Source organism: Procambarus clarkii, chromosome 15 (assembly GCF_040958095.1).
Source record: "Procambarus clarkii isolate CNS0578487 chromosome 15, FALCON_Pclarkii_2.0, whole genome shotgun sequence".
NCBI classification, from domain to species: domain Eukaryota; kingdom Metazoa; phylum Arthropoda; class Malacostraca; order Decapoda; family Cambaridae; genus Procambarus; species Procambarus clarkii.
The window spans coordinates 40,527,345-40,550,382 of record NC_091164.1 but is presented as its reverse complement, the minus strand read 5'-3'; the positions used below and the strand labels follow the sequence as shown (position 1 = coordinate 40,550,382).

The 23,038-nt window shown below is 54.9% G+C and overlaps 1 protein-coding gene across 1 annotated transcript in view; it reads left to right on the top strand.

Annotated features, from left to right (window-relative positions):
* LOC123748564 (uncharacterized) overlaps positions 1-20,023 on the top strand; it is a 194,174-nt gene extending 174,151 nt beyond the window's left edge. Inside the window, exons 5-6 of the mRNA XM_069325022.1 lie at positions 16,033-16,212; positions 16,321-20,023. Coding sequence (XP_069181123.1) covers positions 16,033-16,212; positions 16,321-16,833 — 693 coding nt within the window. The 3' untranslated portion in view covers positions 16,834-20,023. The remainder of the gene's footprint in view (positions 1-16,032; positions 16,213-16,320) is intronic.
* The last annotated feature ends 3,015 nt before the right edge of the window (positions 20,024-23,038 follow it).

Here is a 23,038-nt window from a genome sequence, read left to right as displayed (position 1 = left end):
GCTGGGGCAAGTGGTCCAGCACCAACCCCCTGCCAGTAGAGGGGGGGGCTGGAGCTACAGGTCCAGCACCAACCCCCTGCCAGTAGAGGAGGGCTGGAGCTACAGGTCCAGCAACAACCCCCTGCCTGTAGAAGGGGGCTGGAGATAAAGGTCCATCACCAACCCCCCTGCCAGTAGAGGGGGGCTGGAGCTACAGGTCCAGCACAAACCCCCTGCCAGTAGAGGAGGGCTGGAGCTACAGGTCCATCACCAACCCCCCCTTACAGTAGAGGGGGTGGAGCTACAGGTCCAGCACCAAACTCCCTGCCAGTAGAAGGGGGCTGGAGCTACAGGTCTAGCACCAACCCCCTGCCAGTAGAGGGGGGGGGCTGGAGCTACAGGTCAAGCACCAACTCCCTGCCAGTAGAGGAGGGCTGGAGCTACAGGTCCATCACCAACCCCCTGCAAGTAGAGGGGGGCTGGAGCTACTGGTCCAGCACCAACCCCCTGCCAGTAGAGGAGGGCTGTAGCTACAGTTCCAGCACCAACCCCCCCTGCCAGTAGAGGAGGGCTGGAGCTACATTTCCAGCACCAACCCCCTGCCAGTAGAGGGGGGCTGGAGCTACAGGTCCATCACCAACCCCCTGCCAGTAGAGGGGGGGCTGGAGCTACAAGTCCAGCACTAACCCTTTGCCAGAAGAGGAGTGCTGGAGCTACAGGTCCAACAGCAACCCCCTGCCAGTAAAGGGTAGCTGGAGCTACTGGTCCAGCACCAACCCCCTGCCGATAGAGGGGGGGCTGCAGCTACAGGTCCAGCACCAACCCCCTGTCAGTAGAGGGGGGCTGGAGCTACTAGTTCATTACCAACTCCCTGCCAGTAGAGGGGGGCTGGAGCTACAGGTCCAACACCAACCCCCTGCCAGTAGAGGGGGGCTGGAGCTACAGGTCCAGCACAAACCCCCTGCCAGTAAAGGGGGGGCTGGAGCTACTGGTCCAGCACCAGCCACCGGCCAGTAGAAAAGAGGCTGGAGCTACAGGTCCAGCACCAACCCCCTGCCAGTAGAGGGGGGCTGGAGCTACAGGTCCAGCACCAACCCCCTGCCAGTAGAGGGGGGGGGGGCTGGAGCTACAGGTCCAGCACCAACCCCCTGCCTGTAGAAGGGGGCTGGAGCTACAGGTCCATCACCAACCCCCCCTGACAGTAGAGGGGGGCTGGAGCTACAGGTCCAGCACCAACCCCCTGCCTGTAGAAGGGGGCTGGAGCTACAGGTCCATCACCAACCCCCCTGACAGTAGAGGGGGGCTGGAGCTACAGGTCCAGCACCATCCCCCTGCCTTGTAGAAGGGGGCTGGAGCTACAGGTCCATCACCAACCCCCCCTGACAGTAGAGGGGGGCTGGAGCTACAGGTCCAGCACCAACCCCCCTGCCTGTAGAAGGGGGCTGGACCTACAGGTCCATCACCAACCCCCCCCCCCTGACAGTAGAGGGGGGCTTGAGCTACAGGTCCAGCGCAAACCCCCTGCCAGTAGAGGGGGGCTGGAGCAACTGGTCCAGCACCAACCCCCTTCCAGTAGAGGAGGGCTGGAGCTACAGGTCCAGCACCAACCCCCCCTGCCAGTAGAGGAGGGCAGGAGCTACAGGTCCAACACCAACCCCCTGCCAGTAGAGGGGGAGCTGGAGCGACAGGTCCAGCACCAACCCCCTGCCTGTAGAAGGGGGCTTGAGCTAAATGTCCATCACCAACCCCCCTGCCAGTAGAGAGGGGCTGGAGCTACAGGTCCAGCACAAACCCCCTGCCAGTAAAGGGGGGCTGGAGCTACAGGTCCAGCAGCAACCACCCTGCCAGTAGAGGGGAGGCTGGAGCTACAGGTCCAGGACTAACATCCCTGCCAGTAGAGGGGCTGGAGCTACAGGTCCAGCACCAACCCGCTGCCAGTAGAGGGGAGGCTGGAGCTACAGATCCAGCACCAACCCCCTGCCAGTAGAGGGGAGGCTAGAGCTACAGGTCTAGCACCAACCCCCTGCCAGTAGAGGGGGGCTGGAGCTACAGGTCCGGCACCAACCCCTGCCAGTAGAGGGCGGCTGGAGCTACAGGTCCAGCACCAACCCCCTGCCAGTAGAGGAGGGCTGGAGCTACAGGTCCAGCAGCAACCACCCTGCCAGTAGAATGGTGGCTGGAGCTACAGGTCCAGCACCAACCCCCCCCCCCCCCTGCCAGTAGAGAAGGGCTGGAACTACAGGTCCAGCACCAACCCCTTGCCAGTAGAGGGGCTGGAGCTACAGGTCCAGCACCAACCCCCTGCCAGTAGAGAGGGGGGGGGCGGGGGCTACTGGTCCAGCACCAACCCCCCCTGCCAGTAGAGGGGAGGCTGGAGCTATTGGTCCAGTACCAACCCCCCTGCCAGTAGAGGAGGGAACTGGAGCTACAGGTCCAGCATCAACCCCCTGCCAATAAAGGGGGGGGGGCTGGAGCTATAGGATCAGCACCAACCCCTGCCAGCAGAGGGGGTTACCTTACCTTGAGGTTACCTTTATTATAGACTGTGGGTTGGTTGGTGTTGTCGTCGTTGATCCTTCTCTATGGACAACCCAACCCACAACTCGGTAGAGTGCTTACACTAGGAGATCACCCTTGGCGCTTCTGGCTCTTGGAAAGGGGCTCAACGTCACACGTTTAGGGGATGCGGCTCCAACACTTAGCCTCGTTGTCACGCGCACACACCCACTCGAGCCGCTGTGACTCCCCACTCTCTCCTTAGATAAGATATGATCTCCTCAATCCCCTATGACTTACTAGTATTACCTCCTACCCTGTCCACAGCAGTGGTTCTTGGTTCTTTCTCTCTCCTTCTTTACTACCTCCTGGGAAGCCTCACTAGGACAAGGGCAAACACCAGCAAATTGTGACACATTTACTGGACAAAGCACATACACGATACATACACATATAATAATAATGAATCCTTTACTCTATAATATCACGATCAGGTTGCACTCCAACACCATCAGAACTCTATTATCAGCTTATCAAGTGGTATCCTATCTCCTGGTTCGCCACCTGATATTATCAACCTCCTCAAGTTGATCAAGTCTACATACACTGTTGCACCATCAGCAAGATAATATATATATAGAAAATCAGCATTTGAATGCAATCACATATATCAGTATAAATGTTCATTGATACACAACAATGATTAATCGATCACTGTCAGTCCTCATGCACATACATCTGTAGGTAATCAAGCCTACGACTGCAACTCTAAACTTCAGTACAAAAACTCCTTGACATAAGAATGCCAACAGTCACTCACCTCTCACTGCGTCTTGCACGCTACTGACAACCAAACACTATCAACTCCCTACAAGTAATCCACCAGGACTTCCCCTTCCACCTCTGGAAGTTCACTACCCTAATATCTTTAGGTTCTGCCGGGCTTCACTACCAGGATCCTCTGCAGCTCCTCCAGGCTGCTATCATGAAGTTTCCTTGTGCAACTACGGTGCTTCACCCTTCTGTTAGGTTTTTCCACAGCTCTCTTGGCTGCTACACCACCTCTACAGAAGCATGTGACACTCCTCTTCACTGCTGCTTCTCCTCACAGCTCGAGGTCCTCTGCTCCACTACCTTGGAGTCTCATCAGCTACATCATCTGCTGGCTTCGAAGTTCTCAGCAACTTCTTCCCCAAAAGACAAACCTGCAACCCATCGACGTTCCAATAAAATGTTCCCCTTTAACACATAAACAAAAATAACCACACAATATGCTTGCCTCAAACCTCTATCTGTCCTCTACATACAGTGAGAGTGGACTCCCCCGTTTTGGGCGGGTCCATACTCCACCTCGCCTGGCGGCGGTCCTCACTCGCTGGGAGGGTCTTCCTCCATCCGGAGCCAGGCTCCCTCAGTCGTCCGCCAGCGCTCAGAGGGGGCGGACGTCGCTCCGTGTTCCTCCCTCTCCACTCTCTTATTTCAGGCTTTCTGCCTTATTAAAACATGTCTAACTTATAAATAAACATCGCTACTGTCGCTGGGCACACGACCAAACTACAAGCAATCACTATGAACTGGCGTATATCGTGCTTACCACAGATTAATTGGTCGAGGGCGCTTTCCCTCTGACGGCGTCTGGTCAGGGCGCTCCCACGGCCCACAATAATGCCTCCGGGCGGCTTAATATTCACTAATTATCGTCCACGACTTGAGACCACACGTCCCCAGCTCGATTCCACAGCTGGCACGTCTGCACACTTCTCTTCTCTTAGAGATATATCACTAGGGGTTCCCTTCTGACGGGAGCTCAAACGGAGCGCGGCTTCCCCCTGCGATGTCTGGCACTCAAGTGAGGTCAAAGCCCTTCCAGAAGCGAGCCTCACGCCTCCAGCAAAATGTCCACATCTCCTAGCCAGTCATTTATCTGTTTTCTTCTTCATTGCCCATAATCTCAAATTGATATACATATCCAAGGAACTATTTTACATATGGATTATTACCTCAATTTCTGCTAGACCTTCTAATCAGGTCAGGCTTGCTGAATAACTCTCAAGAAGGGAGACTCGTTTCTCCTGCAGGCTGAGATCATAACACCTTGAGGTGCTTCCGGGGCTTAGTGTCCCCGCGGCCCGGTCGTCGACCAGGCCTCCTGGTTGCTGCACTGATCAACCAGGCTGTTAGACGCGGCTGCTCGCAGCCTGACGTATAAGTCACAGCCTGGTTGATCAGGTATCCTTTGGAGGTGCTTATCCACTTCTCTCTTGAAAACTAGGGGGTTGACCTTCAGGTCCAGCACGAACCCCCTGCCAGTAGATGGGGGGCTGGAGCTACAGGTCCAGCACCAACCCCATGCCAGTAGAGGGAGGCTGGAGCTACAGGTCCAGCACCAACCCCTGCCAGTAGAGGGGGGGCTGGAGCTTCAGGTGCTGCACGAACCCCCTGCCAGTAGAGGAGCGCTGGAGCTACAGGTCCAGCACAAACCCCCTGCCAGTAGAGGGGAGCTGGGGCTACAGGTCCATCACCAACCCCCTGCCAGTGGAGGGGGGGGTTGGAGCTACTGGTCCAGCACCAACCCCCTGCCAATAGAGGGGGGCTGAAGCTACAAGTCCATCACCAACCCCCTGCCAGTAGAAGGGGGGCTTGAGCTACATTTACAGCACCAACCCCCCCCCCTGCCAGTAGAGAGGGGCTGGAGCTACAAGTTCAGTACCAAACCCCTGCCAGTAGAGAGGGGCTGGAGCTGCAAGTTCAGCACCAATCTACCTTTAGACAGGGGGGGTGCTGGAGCTACAGGTCCAGCACCAACCCCCTGCCAGTAGAGGGGGCTGTAGCTACAGGTCCAGCACCAACCCCTCCACCCCACCTGCCTTTAGAAGGGGGGGCTGAAGCTACAGGTCCAGCACTAATCCCCTGCCAGTAGAGGGGGGGGGCTGGAGCTACAGGTCCAGCATCAACCGCCTGCCAGTAGAGGGGGGCTGGAGCTACAGATTCAGGACCATCCCCTGCCAGTAGAGGGGGGGCTGGAGCTACAGGTCCAGCACTAATCCTCTGCCAGTAGAGGGAGGGGGCTGGAGCTACAGATCCAGCATCAACCCCCTGTCAGTAGATGTGGGCTGGAGCTACAGGTCCAGGATCACCCCCTCCCTGCCAGTAGAGAGGGGGCTGGAGCAACAGGTCCAGCACCAACCCCATGCCAATAGAAGGGGGCTGGAGCTACAGGTCCAGCACCACCCCTTGCCAGTAGAGGAGAGCTGAAGCTACAGGTCCATCACCAACCCCCCCTTACAGTAGAGGGGGGTGGAGCTACAGGTCCAGCACCAAACTCCCTGCCAGTAGAAGGGGGCTTGAGCTACAGGTCTAGCACCAACCCCCTGCCAGTAGAGGGGGGGGGGCTGGAGCTACAGGTCAAGCACCAACTCCCTGCCAGTAGAGGAGGGCTGGAGCTACAGGTCCATCACCAACCCCCTGCAAGTAGAGGGGGGCTGTAGCTACAGTTCCAGCACCAACCCCCCCTGCCAGTAGAGGGGGGCTGGAGCTACAGGTCCATCACCAACCCCCTGCCAGTAGAGGGGGGCCTGAAGCTACAGGTCCAGCACCAACCCGCAGCCAGAAGAGGGGGCTGGAGCTACAGGTCCAGCACCAACCCCCTGCCAGTAGAGGGGGGCTGGAGCTACAAGTCCAGCACTAACCCTTTGCCAGAAGAGGAGTGCTGTAGCTACAGGTCCAACACCAACCCCCTGCCAGTAAAGGGTAGCTGGAGCTACTGGTCCAGCACCAACCCCCTGCCGATAGAGGGGGGGCTGAAGATACAGGTCCATCACCAACCCCCTGCCAGTAGGGAGGGGGGCTGCAGCTACATGTCCAGCACCAACCCCCTGCCAGTAGAGGGGGGCTGGAGCTACTAGTTCATTACCAACTCCCTGCCAGTAGAGGGGGGCTGGAGCTACAGGTCCAACACCAACCCCCTGCCAGTAGAGGGGGCTGGAGCTACAGGTCCAGCACAAACCCCCTGCCAGTAAAGGGGGGCTGGAGCTACTGGTCCAGCACCAACTTCCGGCCAGTAGAAAAGAGGCTGGAGCTACAGGTCCAGCACCAACCCCCTGCCAGTAGAGGGGGGGGGCTGGAGCTACAGGTCCAGCACCAACCCCCTGCCTGTAGAAGGGGGCTGGAGCTACAGGTCCATCACCAACCCCCCCTGACAATAGAGGGGGGCTGGAGCTACAGGTCCAGCACCAACCCCCGGCCAGTAGAAGGGAGGCTGGAGCTACAGGTCCAGCACCAGCCCCCTGCCAGTAGAGGGAAGGGGGGCTGGAGCTACAGGTCCAGCCCCAACCCTCTGCCTGTAGAAGGGGGCTGGAGCTACAGGTCCATCACCAACCCCCCCCCCCTGACAGTAGAGGGGGGCTTGAGCTACAGGTCCAGCACAACCCCCCCCCCCCCCCTGCCAGTAGAGGGGGGGCTGGAGCAAGTGGTCCAGCACCAAACCCCTGCCAGTAGAGGGAGGGGCTGGAGCTACAGGTCCAGCACCAACCCCCTGCCAGTAGAGGAGGGCTGGAGCTACAACAGGTCCAGCACCAACCCCCTGCCTGTAGAAGGGGGCTGGAGATAAAGGTCCATCACCAACCCCCCTGCCAGTAGAGGGGGGCTGGAGCTACAGGTCCAGCACAAACCCCCTGCCAGTAGAGGAGGGCTGGAGCTACAGGTCCATCACCAACCCCCCCTTACAGTAGAGGGGGTGGAGCTACAGGTCCAGCACCAAACTCCCTGCCAGTAGAAGGGGGCTGGAGCTACAGGTCTAGCACCAACCCCCTGCCAGTAGAGGGGGGGGGGGCTGGAGCTACAGGTCAAGCACCAACTCCCTGCCAGTAGAGGAGGGCTGGAGCTACAGGTCCATCACCAACCCCCTGCAAGTAGAGGGGGGCTGGAGCTACTGGTCCAGCACCAACCCCCTACCAGTAGAGGAGGGCTGTAGCTACAGTTCCAGCACCAACCCCCCCTGCCAGTAGAGGAGGGCTGGAGCTACATTTCCAGCACCAACCCCCTGCCAGTAGAGGGGGGCTGGAGCTACAGGTCCATCACCAACCCCCTGCCAGTAGAGGGGGGCCTGAAGCTACAGGTCCAGCACCAACCCCCAGCCAGAAGAGGGGGGCTGGAGCTACAGGTCCAGCACCAACCCCCTGCCAGTAGAGGGGGGGCTGGAGCTACAAGTCCAGCACTAACCCTTTGCCAGAAGAGGAGTGCTGGAGCTACAGGTCCAACAGCAACCCCCTGCCAGTAAAGGGTAGCTGGAGCTACTGGTCCAGCACCAACCCCCTGCCGATAGAGGGGGGGCTGAAGATACAGGTCCATCACCAACCCCCTGCCAGTAGGGGGGGGGGCTGCAGCTACAGGTCCAGCACCAACCCCCTGCCAGTAGAGGGGGGCTGGAGCTACTAGTTCATTACCAACTCCCTGCCAGTAGAGGGGGGCTGGAGCTACAGGTCCAACACCAACCCCCTGCCAGTAGAGGGGGGCTGGAGCTACAGGTCCAGCACAAACCCCCTGCCAGTAAAGGGGGGCTGGAGCTACTGGTCCAGCACCAGCCACCGGCCAGTAGAAAAGAGGCTGGAGCTACAGGTCCAGCACCAACCCCCTACCAGTAGAGGGGGGCTGGAGCTACAGGTCCAGCACCAACCCCCTGCCAGTAGAGGGGGGGGGGCTGGAGCTACAGGTCCAGCACCAACCCCCTGCCTGTAGAAGGGGGCTGGAGCTACAGGTCCATCACCAACCCCCCCTGACAGTAGAGGGGGGCTGGAGCTACAGGTCCAGCACCAACCCCCTGCCTGTAGAAGGGGGCTGGAGCTACAGGTCCATCACCAACCCCCCTGACAGTAGAGGGGGGCTGGAGCTACAGGTCCAGCACCATCCCCCTGCCTTGTAGAAGGGGGCTGGAGCTACAGGTCCATCACCAACCCCCCCTGACAGTAGAGGGGGGCTGGAGCTACAGGTCCAGCACCAACCCCCTGCCTGTAGAAGGGGGCTGGACCTACAGGTCCATCACCAACCCCCCCCCCCCTGACAGTAGAGGGGGGCTTGAGCTACAGGTCCAGCGCAAACCCCCTGCCAGTAGAGGGGGGCTGGAGCAACTGGTCCAGCACCAACCCCCTTCCAGTAGAGGAGGGCTGGAGCTACAGGTCCAACACCAACCCCCTGCCAGTAGAGGGGGAGCTGGGGCGACAGGTCCAGCACCAACCCCCTGCCTGTAGAAGGGGGCTTGAGCTAAAGGTCCATCACCAACCCCCCTGCCAGTAGAGGGGGGCTGGAGCTACAGGTCCAGCACAAACCCCCTGCCAGTAAAGGGGGGCTGGAGCTACAGGTCCAGCAGCAACCACCCTGCCAGTAGAGGGGAGGCTGGAGCTACAGGTCCAGGACTAACATCCCTGCCAGTAGAGGGGCTGGAGCTACAGGTCCAGCACCAACCCGCTGCCAGTAGAGGGGAGGCTGGAGCTACAGATCCAGCACCAACCCCCTGCCAGTAGAGGGGAGGCTAGAGCTACAGGTCTAGCACCAACCCCCTGCCAGTAGAGGGGGGCTGGAGCTACAGGTCCGGCACCAACCCCTGCCAGTAGAGGGCGGCTGGAGCTACAGGTCCAGCACCAACCCCCTGCCAGTAGAGGAGGGCTGGAGCTACAGGTCCAGCAGCAACCACCCTGCCAGTAGAATGGTGGCTGGAGCTACAGGTCCAGCACCAACCCCCCCCCCTGCCAGTAGAGAAGGGCTGGAACTACAGGTCCAGCACCAACCCCTTGCCAGTAGAGGGGCTGGAGCTACAGGTCCAGCACCAACCCCCTGCCAGTAGAGAGGGGGGGGGCGGGGGCTACTGGTCCAGCACCAACCCCCCCTGCCAGTAGAGGGGAGGCTGGAGCTATTGGTCCAGTACCAACCCCCCTGCCAGTAGAGGAGGGAACTGGAGCTACAGGTCCAGCATCAACCCCCTGCCAATAAAGGGGGGGGGGCTGGAGCTATAGGATCAGCACCAACCCCCTGCCAGCAGAGGGGGTTACCTTACCTTGAGGTTACCTTGAGGTGCTTCCGGGGCTTAGTGTCCCCGCGGCCCGGTCGTCGACCAGGCCTCCTGGTTGCTGCACTGATGAACCAGGCTGTTAGACGCGGCTGCTCGCAGCCTGACGTATAAGTCACAGCCTGGTTGATCAGGTATCCTTTGGAGGTGCTTATCCACTTCTCTCTTGAACACTAGGGGGTTGACCTTCAGGTCCAGCACGAACCCCCTGCCAGTAGATGGGGGGCTGGAGCTACAGGTCCAGCACCAACCCCATGCCAGTAGAGGGAGGCTGGAGCTACAGGTCCAGCACCAACCCCTGCCAGTAGAGGGGGGGCTGGAGCTTCAGGTGCTGCACGAACCCCCTGCCAGTAGAGGAGCGCTGGAGCTACAGGTCCAGCACAAACCCCCTGCCAGTAGAGGGGAGCTGGGGCTACAGGTCCATCACCAACCCCCTGCCAGTGGAGGGGGGGGGGGGTTGGAGCTACTGGTCCAGCACCAACCCCCTGCCAATAGAGGGGGGCTGAAGCTACAAGTCCATCACCAACCCCTTGCCAGTAGAGGGGGGCTTGAGCTACATTTACAGCACCAACCCCCCCCCCCCCCTGCCAGTAGAGAGGGGCTGGAGCTACAAGTTCAGTACCAAACCCCTGCCAGTAGAGAGGGGCTGGAGCTGCAAGTTCAGCACCAAACCCCTGCCAGTAGAGAGGGGCTGGAGCTACAAGTTCAGCACCAAACCCCTGCCAGTAGAGAGGGGCTGGAGCTGCAAGTTCAGCACCAATCTGCCTTTAGACAGGGGGGGGTGCTGGAGCTACAGGTCCAGCACCAACCCCCTGCCAGTAGAGGGGGCTGTAGCTACAGGTCCAGCACCAACCCCTCCACCCCACCTGCCTTTAGAAGGGGGGGCTGAAGCTACAGGTCCAGCACTAATCCCCTGCCAGTAGAGGGGGGGGGCTGGAGCTACAGGTCCAGCATCAACCGCCTGCCAGTAGAGGGGGGCTGGAGCTACAGATTCAGGACCATCCCCTGCCAGTAGAGGGGGGGCTGGAGCTACAGGTCCAGCACTAATCCCCTGCCAGTAGAGGGAGGGGGCTGGAGCTACAGATCCAGCATCAACCCCCTGTCAGTAGATGTGGGCTGGAGCTACAGGTCCAGGATCACCCCCTCCCTGCCAGTAGAGAGGGGGCTGGAGCAACAGGTCCAGCACCAACCCCATGCCAATAGAAGGGGGCTGGAGCTACAGGTCCAGCACCACCCCTTGCCAGTAGAGGAGAGCTGGAGCTACAGGTCCATCACCAACCCCCCCTTACAGTAGAGGGGGGTGGAGCTACAGGTCCAGCACCAAACTCCCTGCCAGTAGAAGGGGGCTTGAGCTACAGGTCTAGCACCAACCCCCTGCCAGTAGAGGGGGGGGGCTGGAGCTACAGGTCAAGCACCAACTCCCTGCCAGTAGAGGAGGGCTGGAGCTACAGGTCCATCACCAACCCCCTGCAAGTAGAGGGGGGCTGTAGCTACAGTTCCAGCACCAACCCCCCCTGCCAGTAGAGGAGGGCTGGAGCTACATTTCCAGCACCAACCCCCTGCCAGTAGAGGGGGGCTGGAGCTACAGGTCCATCACCAACCCCCTGCCAGTAGAGGGGGGCCTGAAGCTACAGGTCCAGCACCAACCCGCAGCCAGAAGAGGGGGGCTGGAGCTACAGGTCCAGCACCAACCCCCTGCCAGTAGAGGGGGGGCTGGAGCTACAAGTCCAGCACTAACCCTTTGCTAGAAGAGGAGTGCTGTAGCTACAGGTCCAACACCAACCCCCTGCCAGTAAAGGGTAGCTGGAGCTACTGGTCCAGCACCAACCCCCTGCCGATAGAGGGGGGGCTGAAGATACAGGTCCATCACCAACCCCCTGCCAGTAGGGAGGGGGGCTGCAGCTACATGTCCAGCACCAACCCCCTGCCAGTAGAGGGGGGCTGGAGCTACTAGTTCATTACCAACTCCCTGCCAGTAGAGGGGGGCTGGAGCTACAGGTCCAACACCAACCCCCTGCCAGTAGAGGGGGCTGGAGCTACAGGTCCAGCACAAACCCCCTGCCAGTAAAGGGGGGCTGGAGCTACTGGTCCAGCACCAACTTCCGGCCAGTAGAAAAGAGGCTGGAGCTACAGGTCCAGCACCAACCCCCTGCCAGTAGAGGGGGGGGGCTGGAGCTACAGGTCCAGCACCAACCCCCTGCCTGTAGAAGGGGGCTGGAGCTACAGGTCCATCACCAACCCCCCCTGACAATAGAGGGGGGCTGGAGCTACAGGTCCAGCACCAACCCCCTGCCTGTAGAAGGGGGCTGGAGCTACAGGTCCATCACCAACCCTCCCTGACAGTAGAGGGGGGCTGGAGCTACAGGTCCAGCACCAACCCCCTGCCTGTAGAAGGGGGCTGGAGCTACAGGTCCATCACCAACCCTCCCTGACAGTAGAGGGGGGCTGGAGCTACAGGTCCAGCACCAACCCCCTGCATGTAGAAGGGGGCTGGACCTACAGGTCCATCACCAACCCCCCCCCCCTGACAGTAGAGGGGGGCTTGAGCTACAGGTCCAGCGCAAACCCCCTGCCAGTAGAGGGGGGCTGGAGCAACTGGTCCAGCACCAACCCCCTGCCAGTAGAGGAGGGCTGGAGCTACATGTCCAGCACCAACCCCCCCCCTGCCAGTAGAGGAGGGCAGGAGCTACAGGTCCAACACCAACCCCCTGCCAGTAGAGGGGGAGCTGGAGCGACAGGTCCAGCACCAACCCCCTGCCTGTAGAAGGGGGCTGGAGCTAAAGGTCCATCACCAACCCCCCTGCCAGAAGAGGGGGGCTGGAGCTACAGGTCCAGCACAAACCCCCTGCCAGTAAAGGGGGGCTGGAGCTACAGGTCCAGGACTAACATCCCTGCCAGTAGAGGGGAGGCTGGAGCTACAGGTCTAGCACCAACCCCCTGCCAGTGGAGGGGGGGGGTTGGAGCTACTGGTCCAGCACCAACCCCCCTGCCAATAGAGGGGGGCTGAAGCTACAGGTCCATCAACAACCCCCTGCCAGTAGAAGGGGGGCTGGAGCTACATTTACAGCACCAACTCCCCCCCCCCCGCCAGTAGAGGGGGGCTGGAGCTACAAGTCCATCACCAACCCCCTGCCAATATAGGAGGAACTGGAACTACAGGTCCAGGACTAACCCCCTGCCAGTAGAGGGGCTGGAGCTACAGGTCCAGCACCAACCCCCTGCCAGTAGAGGAGAGTCTGGAGCAACAGGTCCAGTACCAAACCCCCTGCCAGTAGAGGGGGCTGGAGCTACAGGTCTAGCACCAACCCCCTGCCAGTAGAGGGGGGGGGGCTGGAGCTACAGGTCAAGCACCAACTCCCTGCCAGTAAAGGGTACCTGGAGCTACAGGTCCAACACCAACCCCCCCTGCCAGTAGAGGGGGGCTGGAGCTACAGGTCCATCACCAACCCCCTGCCAGTAGAGGGGGGGCTGGAGCTACAGGTCCATCACCAACCCCCTGCCAGTAGAGGGGGGCTGGAGCTACTGGTCCAGCACCAACCCCCTGCCAGTAGAGGAGGGCTGTAGCTACATTTCCAGCACCAACCCCCCCTGCCAGTAGAGGGAAGCTGGAGCTACAGGTCCATCACCAACCCCCTGCCAGTAGAGGGGGGCTGGAGCTACAGGTCCAGCACCAACCCCCCCCCCCTGCCAGTAGAGGGAAGCTGGAGCTACAGGTCCATCACCAACCCCCTGCCAGTAGAGGGGGGCTGGAGCTACAGGTCCAGCACCAACACCCTGCCAGAAGAGGGGGGCTGGAGCTACTGGTCCAGCACCAACCCCCTGCCAGTAGAGGGGGGCTCGAGCTACAGGTCCAGCACCAACTCCCTGCCAGTAGAGGGGGGCTGGAGCTACAGGTCCAGCACCAAATCCCTGCCAGTAGAGGGGGGCTGGAGCTACAGGTCCAGCACCAAATCCCTGCCAGTAGAGGGGGGCTGGAGCTACAGGTCCAGCACCAACCCCCTGCCAGTAGAGGGGGGCTCGAGCTACAGGTCCAGCACCAACTCCCTGCCAGTAGAGGGGGGCTGGAGCTATAAGTCCAGCATCAACCCCCTGCCAGTAGAGAGGGGCTGGAGCTACAAGTTCAGCACCAAACCCCTGCCAGTAGAGAGGGGCTGGAGCTGCAAGTTCAGCACCAATCTGCCTTTAGACAGGGGGGGTGCTGGAGCTACAGGTCCAGCACCAACCCCCTGCCAGTAGAGAAAAGCTGGAGCTACAGGTCCAGCACCAACCCCCTGCCAGTAGAGAAAAGCTGGAGCTACAGGTCCAGCACCAACCCCCTGCCAGTAGAGAAAAGCTGGAGCTACAGGTCCAGCACCAACCCCCTGCCAATAGAGGAAAGCTGGAGCTACAGGTCCAGCACCAACCCCCTGCCAATAGAGGAAAGCTGGAGCTACAGGTCCAGCACCAACCCCCTGCCAATAGAGGAAAGCTGGAGCTACAGGTCCAGCACCAACCCCCTGCCAATAGAGGAAAGCTGGAGCTACAGGTCCAGCACTAATCCCCTGCCAGTAGAGGGGGGGGGGCTGGAGCTACAGGTCCAGCATCAACCGCCTGCCAGTAGAGGGGGGCTGGAGCTGCAGGTTCAGCACCAACCCCCTGCCAGTAGAGGGGGGCTGGAGCTACGGGTCCAGCACCAATCCCCTACCAGTAGAGGGGGGCTGGAGCTACGGGTCCAGCACCAATCCCCTGCCAGTAGAGGGAGGCTGGAGCTACGGGTCCAGCACCAATCCCCTGCCAGTAGAGGGGGGCTGGAGCTACGGGTCCAGCACCAATCCCCTGCCAGTAGAGGGGGGCTGGAGCTACAGGTCCAGCACCAATCCCCTGCCAGTAGAGGGAGGCTGGAGCTACGGGTCCAGCACCAACCCCCTGCTAATAGAGGGGGGCTGGAGCTACAGGTCCAGCATCAACCTCCTGCTAATAGAGAGGGCTGAGCTATTTGTCCAGGACCACTCTCCCTGCAAGTAGAGCTGGGGGCTAGAGCTACAGGTTAAGCTCTAACCCCCAGCCACTAGAGGGGGGGGGGTGCTGGAGCTACTGTTCCAGGACCAACCCCCCCCCCCCCCCAATCCTGCCATTAGAGGGAGGGTTGGAGCTACAGGTCCAGTACCACCCCCCTGCCAGTAGAGGTGGGCTGGAGCTACAGGTCCAGTACCACCCCCCTGCCAGTAGAGGTGGACTGGAGCTACAGGTCCAGCACCAACCTTTGCTGGTAGAGGGGGGACAGGCGCTACAGGTCCAGCACCATCACCTTGCCAGTTGAGGGGGGGGGGGGGCTGGAGCTCCATTTCCAGCACCAACCCCCTGCCAGTAGAGGGGTGGGGTTGGAGCTACAGTTCCAGCATAATGGGGCTGACACTGACCACAGGCGATAATGGGGCTGACACTGACCACAGGTGATAATGGGGCTGACACTGTCCACAGGTGATAATGGAGCTGACACTGACCTCAGGTGATAATGGGGCTGACACTGACCACAGGTGATAATGGGGCTGACACTGTCCACAGGTGATAATGGAGCTGACACTGACCTCAGGTGATAATGGGGCTGACACTGACCTCAGGTGATAATGGGGCTGACACTGACCACAGGTGATAATGGGGCTGACACTGTCCACAGGTGATAATGGAGCTGACACTGACCTCAGGTGATAATGGGGCTGACACTGACCACAGGTGATAATGGGGCTGACACTGTCCACAGGTGATAATGGAGCTGACACTGACCTCAGGTGATAATGGGGCTGACACTGACCACAGGTGATAATGGGGCTGACACTGACCTCAGGTGATAATGGGGCTGACACTTTCCACAGGTGATAATGGGGCTGACACTGTCCATAGGTGATAATGGGGCTGACACTGTCCACAGGTGATAATGGGGCTGACACTGTCCACAGGTGATAATGGGGCTGACACTGACCTCAGGTGATATTGGGGTTGACACTGACCACAGGTGATAATGGGGCTGACACTGACCACAGGTGATAATGGGGCTGACACTGACCACAGGTGATAATGGGGCTGACACTGACCACGGGTGATAATGGGGCTGACACTTACCACAGGTGATAATGGGGCTGATACTGACCACAGGTGATAATGGGGCTGACACTGACCACAGGTGATAATGGGGCTGACACTGACCACATGTGATAATGGGGCTGACATTGACCACAGGTGATAATGGGGCTTACACTGTCCACAGGTGATAATGGGGCTGACACTGTCCACAGGTGATAATGGGGCTGACACTGACCTCAGATGATAATGGGGCTGACATTGACCACAGGTGATAATGGGGGCTCACACTGACCAGAGGCGATAATGGGGCTGACACTGTCCACATGTGATAATGGGGCTGACACTGTCCACAGGTGATAATGGGGCTGACGCTGACCACAGGTGATAATGGCGCTGACACTGACCACAGGTGATAATGGGACTGACACTGCCCACAGGTTGAGGACCTCCGTAGGATGAGGGAGCCCGTCAAGAGGCTGGTGGAGGCTGGCCGGGTGTTTGCCGTCCAGGAAGACCAAGATGGCCGCCGCTCTGCCAGGATAACTCTCCAAGACGGACAGCTGTACCTTCACCCACTCCTGCGTCAGCCCACGCCCGCCCACGCCCACACCCTCCAGGTTACTTAATTACACCCACTTGTCTTACTGACATTACTGAGTTATGATAACTAATATGATAACATTTTGTTAAACAGTTATCAGCATGATTTATTTCATTTTCTGCAGGAGAGTGAGGTTGTGGGCGTGCTGGAGCCCTCCTGCACCCTGGCGTTCCTTGACCTCGGGTGGGCGGGGTCAACAAGAGGGCGGGTCACCATCCGGCTGACCCCTGACACTCCGCTGGCCAGACAGTTTGTGTTGTTGTGTACGGGCCAGCGGGGCCACACCTACCGCAACACTAAACTGTTGGTGGTGGTGGACAAGGGTCAGCCAGAGGAGTATGTGGTGGGCGGAGACTACGAGAGTAATGATAGTGCGGGAGGAGCCCCACTGCTGCCTGACCTCCAGGGGCAGTACCGGGAGTCAGGCCGGGCAGGAGCTGTGTGGGCCAGGTATAGGCCGGGGGGTCCCGGGAGTGCCCAGTTCGTCATCACCACCAGGGACCTCCAGGGTGGTGAACAGTGGTCACGTGTCTTCGGTGATGTGGTGAGCGGCCTGGATGTGGTGAGGGCAGCAGTCAACCACAGTGACATTAGGGAGGTGACTGTGTTGGACTGTGGTGTTGTGCTGCCACTCTAGTTCACTGTACCATCACTACTGTGGTGTTGTGCTGCCACTCTAGTTCACTGTACCACCACCATCACTACTGTGGTGTTGTGCTGCCACTCTAGTTCACTGTACCACCACCATCACTACTGTGGTGTTGTGCTGCCACTCTAGTTCACTGTACCACCACCATCACTACTGTGGTGTTGTGCTGCCACTATAGTTCACTGTACCACCATTATCACTACTGTGGTGTTGTGCTGCCACGCTAGTTCACTGTACCACCACCATCACTACTGTGGTGTTGTGCTGCCACTCTAGTTCACTGTACCACCACCATCACTACTGTGGTGTTGTGCTGCCACTCTAGTTCACTGTACCATCACTACTGTGGTGTTGTGCTGCCACTCTAGTTCACTGTACAATCACTACTGTGGTGTTGTGCTGCCACTCTAGTTCACTGTACCATCACCATCACTACTGTGGTGATGTGCTGCCACTCTAGTTCACTGTTCCACCACCATCACTACTGTGGTGTTGTGCTGCCACTCTAGTTCACTGTACCACCACCATCACTACTGTGGTGTTGTGCTGCCACTCTAGTTCACTGTACCATCACCATCACTACTGTGGTGTTGTGCTGCCACTCTAGTTCACTGTACCACCACCATCACTACTGTGGTGTTGTGCTGCCACTCTAGTTCACTGTACCATCACTACTGTGGTGCTGTGCTGCCACTCTAGTTCACTGTACCACCACCATCACTACTGTGGTGATGTGCTGCCACTATAGTTCACTGTACCACCATTATCACTACTGTGGTGTTGTGCTGCCACTCTAGTTCACTGTACCATCACTATCACTACTGTGGTCTTGTGCTGCCACTCTAGTTCACTGTACCACCACCATCACTACTGTGGTGTTGTGCCGCCACTCTAGTTCACTGTATCATCACCATCACTACTGTGGTGTTGTACTGCCACTCTAGTTCACTGTACCATGACCATCTCTACTGTGGTGTTGTGCTGCCACTCTAGTTCACAATACCATCACCATCACTACTGTGGTGTTGTGCTGCCACTCTAGTTCACTGTTCCACCACCATCACTACTGTGGTGTTGTACTGCCACTCTAGTTCACTGTACCATCACCATCACTACTGTGGTGTGCTGCCACTCTAGTTCACTGTAACACCACCATCACTACTGTGGTGTTGTGCTGCCACTCTAGTTCACTGTACCATCACTACTGTGGTGTTGTGCTGCCACTCTAGTTCACTGTACCATCACCATCACTACTGTGGTGTTGTGCTGCCACTCTAGTTCACTGTACCATCACCATCACTACTGTGGTGTTGTGCTGCCACTCTAGTTCACAATACCATCACCATCACTACTGTGGTGTTGTGCTGTCACTCTAGTTCACTGTACCATCACTACTGTGGTGTTGTGCTGCCACTCTAGTTCACAATACCATCACCATCACTACTGTGGTGTTGTGCTGTCACTCTAGTTCACTGTACCATCACCATCACTACTGTGGTGTTGTGCTGTCACTCTAGTTCACTGTACCATCACTACTGTGGTGTTGTGCTGCCACTCTAGTTCACTGTACCTTCACCACCACTCCTGCATCACCATGGATGACAATGTAATTTAAGGAACACGCCTTTATCACTATATCATCATAACTTCATTATCTTTGGTATTTATACTTTGGTATCATATACCTGACAAACACGGCTGTATCACCATCAATGCTATATCTTCTCAGTACTGTAACCTATCATTGCTGTATCACTATAGCTTCACTATCACCTCTATATATCACTATCACCTCAGGCCCCACACTTAGGGTCATATACTCACACTTAGGGTCATATACTGACTATGTTGAGTAACAAATTGTTGGTGTCACTATATGACAGCTGTTGTCACTGTTATATCACCAACAGCTCACTATCACATAACACTATCACTGCTACACCAACATCATTTCACTTTCTCTGCATTAACACCTCACACTGATATTTTCTCCTTACATTCACTGATGTATTACTATCACTGCTACAGTACCACTACTGCACCATCACTGTCATATCACCATCACCTCAGTATCACTCCTTTATCACTACTATACTATCACTGCTATATCGCCTCACTATCACAGCTATATTACCATCACCTCCATATCACTGTCATATCACCACCACAGTACCACTATCACAATATCACTATTATATTACTATATCACCATCACCTCACAATCACTCAGGTGTGTTGTGATATTACCATACTGGTCCATGGTGTGTTGTGATATTACCATACTGGTCCATGGTGTGTTGGGATATTACCATACTGGTCCATGGTGTGTTGTGATATTACCATACTGGACCATGGTGTGTTGTGATATTATCATACTGGTCCATGGTGTGTTGTGATATTACCATACTGGTCCATGGTGTGTTGGGATATTACCATACTGGTCCATGGTGTGTTGTGATATTATCATACTGGTCCATGGTGTGTTGTGATATTACCATACTGGTCCATGGTGTGTTGTGATATTACCATACTGGTCCATGGTGTGTTGTAATATTACCATACTGGTCCATGGTGTGTTGTGATATTACCATACTGGACCATGGTGTGTTGTGATATTACCATACTGGACCATGGTGTGTTGTGATATTACCATACTGGTCCATGGTGTGTTGTGATATTACCATACTGTACCATGGTGTGTTGTGATATTACCATACTGGACCATGGTGTGTCGTGATACTACCATATGGGTGTGAGGTGGTGTTATGACCACAAATACACCAGTATGATCATACTGTAGCTGGTGTATGATGTGCTCAAACTGTATAGTGATGTCTTGGCTGATTAGCCTAGTATCACGAATATTAATTTATGTAGTTATTCTTTTTTCGACAACACACTAGTATTAAATGTGTATTGCCAATGTATGCCACATATATCTATGTATATTATATATCTGTACCATAAGTCCTTGCCATGTATTTGTGGATATATATTAGAAGTCTAGTGAATAGCAGTAGCCTAATGTCATGTAGCTTGAAAAACATCCGTATATGCCTATATTATCGAATGCTCCATAATGCTGTATAGGAAATATTATGTGAACTATGATGGAGAATGTATAAATTTTGGTCTCGAATGTATTACTGTCATGTATACTGTATAATTTCCCTTTTATTATTGTTCATTTCATTGTCCTCTAACATTAAATTAGATTTTGGCACTGTGGGATGTATACTACATAGACATGGTTTTGATACACGTTATATATATATATATATGTCGTATCTAGTAGCCAGAACGCACTTCTCAGCCTACTATGCAAGGCCCGATTTACCTAATAAGCCAAGTTTTCATGAATTAATGTTTTTTCGACTGCCTAACCTAACCTAACTTTTTCTGCTACCTAACCTAACCTAACCTATAAAGATAGGTTAGGTTAGGTTAGGTAGGGTTGGATAGGTTCGGTCACATATCTACGTTAATTTTAACTCCAATAAAAAAAAATTGACCTCATATATAATGAAATGGGTAGGTTTATCATTTCATAAGAAAAAAATTAGAGAAAATATATTAATTCAGGAAAACTTGGCTTATTAGGCAAATCGGGCCTTGCATAGTAGGCTGAGAAGTGCGTTCTGGCTACTAGGTACATTATATATATATATATATATATATATATATATATATATATATATATATATATATAAATATATATATATATATATATATATATATATATATATATATATATATATATATATATATATATATAAAAGGCACAACTCTCCTAAACACGAGAGTGAAGTATACAACTTTAGAACACTTTCCCACCAGGAGACTCGAACCCTAGCCAGCACAGAAGCCTTCCAGCAACTGGCATAACAGGTACGCCTTAACCCGCTCCACCACCTGCTCAGACCCTTAAAAGAGATGGTAATTTCGGAGTATTTAAATACACCAAAGATCAGCACCTCCCAAGAGCACTAGAGCAAGTGTCTGAGCAGGTGGTGGAGCGGGTTAAGGCGTACCTGTTATGCCAGTTGCTGGAAGGCTTCTGTGCTGGCTAGGGTTCGAGTCTCCTGGTGGGAAAGTGTTCTAAAGTTGTATACTTCACTCTCGTGTTTAGGAGAGTTGTGCCTTAAGCATAGACACTGTGTCTTCCCATATTAACAGGGACTTGATGAAATAAACGTATAAATGACCCCTCACTTGCTCTAGTGCTCTTGGGAGGTGGTGATCTGTGGTGTATTTAAATACTCCGAAATTACCATCTCTTTTAAGGGTCTGAGAAGGTGGTGGAGCGGGTTAAGGCGTACCTGTTATGCCAGTTGCTGCAAGGCTTCTGTGCTGGCTAGGGTTCGAGTCTCCTGGTGGGAAAGTGTTCTAAAGTTGTATACTTCACTCTCGTGTTTAGGAGAGTTGTGCCTTAAGCATAGACACTGTGTCTTCCCATATTAACAGGGACTTGATGAAATAAACGTATAAATGACCCCTCACTTGCTCTAGTGCTCTTGGGAGGTGGTGATCTTTGGTGTATTTAAATACTCCGAAATTACCATCTCTTTTAAGGGTCTCAGCAGGTGGTGGAGCGGGTTAAGGCGTACCTGTTATGCCAGTTGCTGGAAGGCTTCTGTGCTGGCTAGGGTTCGAGTCTCCTGGTGGGAAAGTGTTCTAAAGTTTTATATATATATATATATATATATATATATATATATATATATATATATATATATATATATATATATATATATATATATATATATATACAGTGGTACCTCGCATAACGAATTTAATCCGTTCCATGTTCGTCATGTGAAACGGACGTCATACAAAACGAGTGTCCCCCATGTAACCAGTGTGATGCACTGTGTTTATTGTGAAATTTCCCCATTGTGCATGACATCAAATGTTCCCCAAAATATAATTTTTCTTTGTAAAATGATAAATTACCGTCCCTGAACATGTCTATGTAAAAATAATTACCAAATTCCACTTACTTTGGCTGTGAGGGCGTGGACAAGGTGCGCTGTGACGTCATCAGGGCCTGGCCGCCCGTGTGTGAAGCTCCCAGACACGGTCGCGCAGGCCATTCAAGCACCGCGTGTTGCCACAAATATATTTTCAAATATTTTTTCTATGCATTTCCAATGCGGTTTTATTTGTTTCTTTTATCGTATATGATGCATATTTGTGACCTTTACAATATGTATACAATAGAATGTTCATAATTTTCCATGAAACTGTGATACATGTGTCAGTAATGTGTCCACAATAAATGTTTATTGTCACAATATTACGTGGTAAAAATTCACTAAAATTACAATATGTACAGTTTCACATACTATTTACACAGTAACACACTGTATTACACACTCAGTACTTTGGAGGTGCGTAATAGTCAACGAAGTAGTACATGGTACACAGCGCGACTTTGCTCTCCTTGCACCAGCTACAGATAGATTTTTGTTTCCTGTTTCATCGTTCTGTGTGCTTACAAATAACGCACTCGCGTGCACCCTTGGCTTTAGTACTTGTAGGTGGTATGTAGCCAAGCTTGTAAAGCATAAAGTAGTATTGAAACGATTATAGGAAAAGCTCAATTTGTAAGATAGTCTTGAAAAGATCGCTTTGTAAGGTCCCACACAGGAAGAGATTCAGCTAGCCTCAAAGAGTGTCCATCAGTCAGGAAGAGATTCAGGTATTCTTGAAAATATCAATGAACACCACCATAATGGAAGCCGCTAACATTGTTCATCTATGCTACTTGTATCAGATGCATCATCACTGAACGCAGAAAACGATTCATCTATGTATCATCTATATACATTAGAGATGGCAAGGGTGGGGCTCAGAGCTACACCTGGATACGCTCGCTGTATCATCCTCATAGGTGCTGTATCACTGGCATCCGACCGTTGTGTTAAGCCCTTATTGCGCCTAGCTTCACCAAAGTTATGACCCTTATGTTCTTCAAACAATAGGGTCTGAATTGCACCGACTGAGCACAGTCTTTCAACACCGTGTGGGACAGGTGTTTGAGAGCCACAGGCACGTGTGCGACAAATGGTTGCTCACGCACTACTAACCCAGCCAACAGCCCTTGTCTTTCATATTCGTTATAGCAAAAGGTTCGTTCGGTGTTTGTTGGGTAGGCTGCTCCATTATGACAATCTTTCTTTGTTTCAAATGT